General features: G+C 37.2%; 1 protein-coding gene across 1 annotated transcript; it reads right to left on the bottom strand.

The window, feature by feature from the left end:
- Positions 1 to 895: 895 nt before the first annotated feature.
- Positions 896 to 1,858, bottom strand: LOC123936254 (olfactory receptor 2T29-like). The gene has a single exon (XM_045996903.1). The coding sequence runs from the start codon at positions 1,856 to 1,858 to the stop codon at positions 896 to 898; it is 963 nt and encodes a 320-aa protein (XP_045852859.1).
- Between the last annotated feature and the right edge of the window lie 221 nt (positions 1,859 to 2,079).

Genomic DNA, 2,079 nt, shown 5'->3' with positions numbered 1-2,079 from the left:
ATTCAGTTTGCTATTAGTTATTTGTTTATTTTATCATAAGATGTGCTTTTTGAATAAATGAAAGATTTGTTGTTTGATGGTCTTCCTCTGCTTGTTTGTATAAATGACATACTTCAAATCTCAGCTGGTATTACTTTATGCTGGAAAGCTGCCCTAAGCCTGGCTTCTTGGGATTAATATTTTTCACACAGTACATTCTACCACAATGTACTAATGATTTCAGAGAGATAACAGCCACTGAATGTCTTCAGTTTTGAAACCTAAGGAATGAAATCGATCTAATTAAACAGCACAACAACTGGATTGATGCAGTAATGATCAGCCATGTTAATTTTTGAATGATTTTCAAGATTTTCCACTTAAAATGACACTATGCATCAAGGACAAATTTTTAACATAGCCAAAAGTTTGATACTTTATATTTTATTCCCAAGTAATTTCAAATTTGTAGAAAATTAGTATGAATAGTAAAAGTAGTATTAATATTAATAATAGTACAATAAAGAATTAATATACCTTTTTCCTAGATTCAAGTATTAGCATTACACCCCATTTGATTTATCACTTCTCTCTCCATCTGTCTGTCTCATATCACCTTATGACCCTTGTTTCTGAATATCTTGATATGTATTTCATACAAATATGAGTATTTTCCCACAGAATCACAGTGCAGTTGTAAATTTCAGAAAAATATAACATGGGTACAATGCAATTGTACAAATATTTTGAATACAGAAGTGTAAAAATGAAGAGCTTTTCAGTATAAGGAAACAATTCCTCTGAAAGGGATGAATAGGTGTTGACATATGGTATGAGAACCTGAAGAATAACGTTGGCATAAGATCCTAAAGTTCTAATTTGTAGCATGAAGGAAAAGAAACAGTACAAATATTTCCTACTTTATACTTTCATGTAAGACAGATCCCACATTCAACATTTTTTTTAGAGCCCTTGTTACATCCTTATTCCTAAGACTATAAATTAAAGGATTTAGAACAGGAGTGAGTATAGTGTAAAAGACAGATACAATCATGTCCTTCTTTGGGGTGTGATAGGAGGTGGGAAGCATGTAGGTATAGACAGCAGCACCATAGAAGAGGATGACTACCATCATGTGGGAAGAACAAGTGGCAAAGGCCTTCTTCCATCCCTCTGCTGAGTTCATCCTGTGGATGGTGAAGAGGATGAAAGAATAGGAGCTTGAAATGATTGTCACAGGGATGAGGAGCATGAGAACACAGCACAGGTACATGAGGGTCTCATAGAGGGAAGTGTCTGAGCAGGAAAGCTTCATTACAGCAGGGACCTCACAGAAGAAATGATGGATCTCCCGGGATCTACAGAAGGGGAAGGTCATGCTGACGGATGTGAGCATAAATCCATCCACAGATCCTAGAAACCAGGAAGAAGACACCAAGAGGAGACACACCCTATAGTTCATGAGGATAGGATAACGGAGTGGATGGCAGATGGCCATATAGCGGTCATAGGCCATGGCAGCTAGAAGGAAAAATTCTGAACCTCCTAGTGTCAAATAAAGAAACATTTGCATCCCGCATTCAGGGGCTGAGATCTTATTCACTCCTATGACCTGGTCCATGAGCATCTTGGGCACAGTGACAGAAATGTACATCACATCCATGAGAGACAATTGGGTGATAAAAAAGTACATGGGGTTGTGCAGGTGAACATCACACTGTATCAGAAGGATCAGGATGGTATTTCCAGACAAGGCCATTAGGAAAACCACAAAAATGACCACACAAAGAAGAGTTGGGTGGTTGGATTGACTGAAGAGTCCCACTAGTTCAAAATCTAATCGTCCAGTATGGTTGGCCACCCAAGTGGTATTCTCCATTTGATTTTACCTGAATCACCAAGGAGAACTGTAGAGTTAATAGATCACTCATGGCATATGACAACCTGAAATAAAATTTTAGTGAGCTTGTGTGTGTGTCTGTGTGCATGTTTACACACAGAAACCCAGGGTACTAATAAAGAGAAATTCCAAGGACTTGCAAATTGTAGGAGTATAAATTACCTGTAATTGAACAAATTTAATAGAAATTTAGGAATTCA

Source organism: Meles meles, unplaced genomic scaffold (assembly GCF_922984935.1).
Source record: "Meles meles unplaced genomic scaffold, mMelMel3.1 paternal haplotype, whole genome shotgun sequence".
In the NCBI taxonomy this organism is placed as follows: domain Eukaryota; kingdom Metazoa; phylum Chordata; class Mammalia; order Carnivora; family Mustelidae; genus Meles; species Meles meles.
This window is presented reverse-complemented; position numbering and strand designations above follow the sequence as displayed.

Coding starts and splice junctions, on each gene's coding strand:
- LOC123936254 (XM_045996903.1), bottom strand. CDS start 1,858: ATGGAGAATACCACTTGGGTGGCCAACCATACTGGACGATTAGATTTT.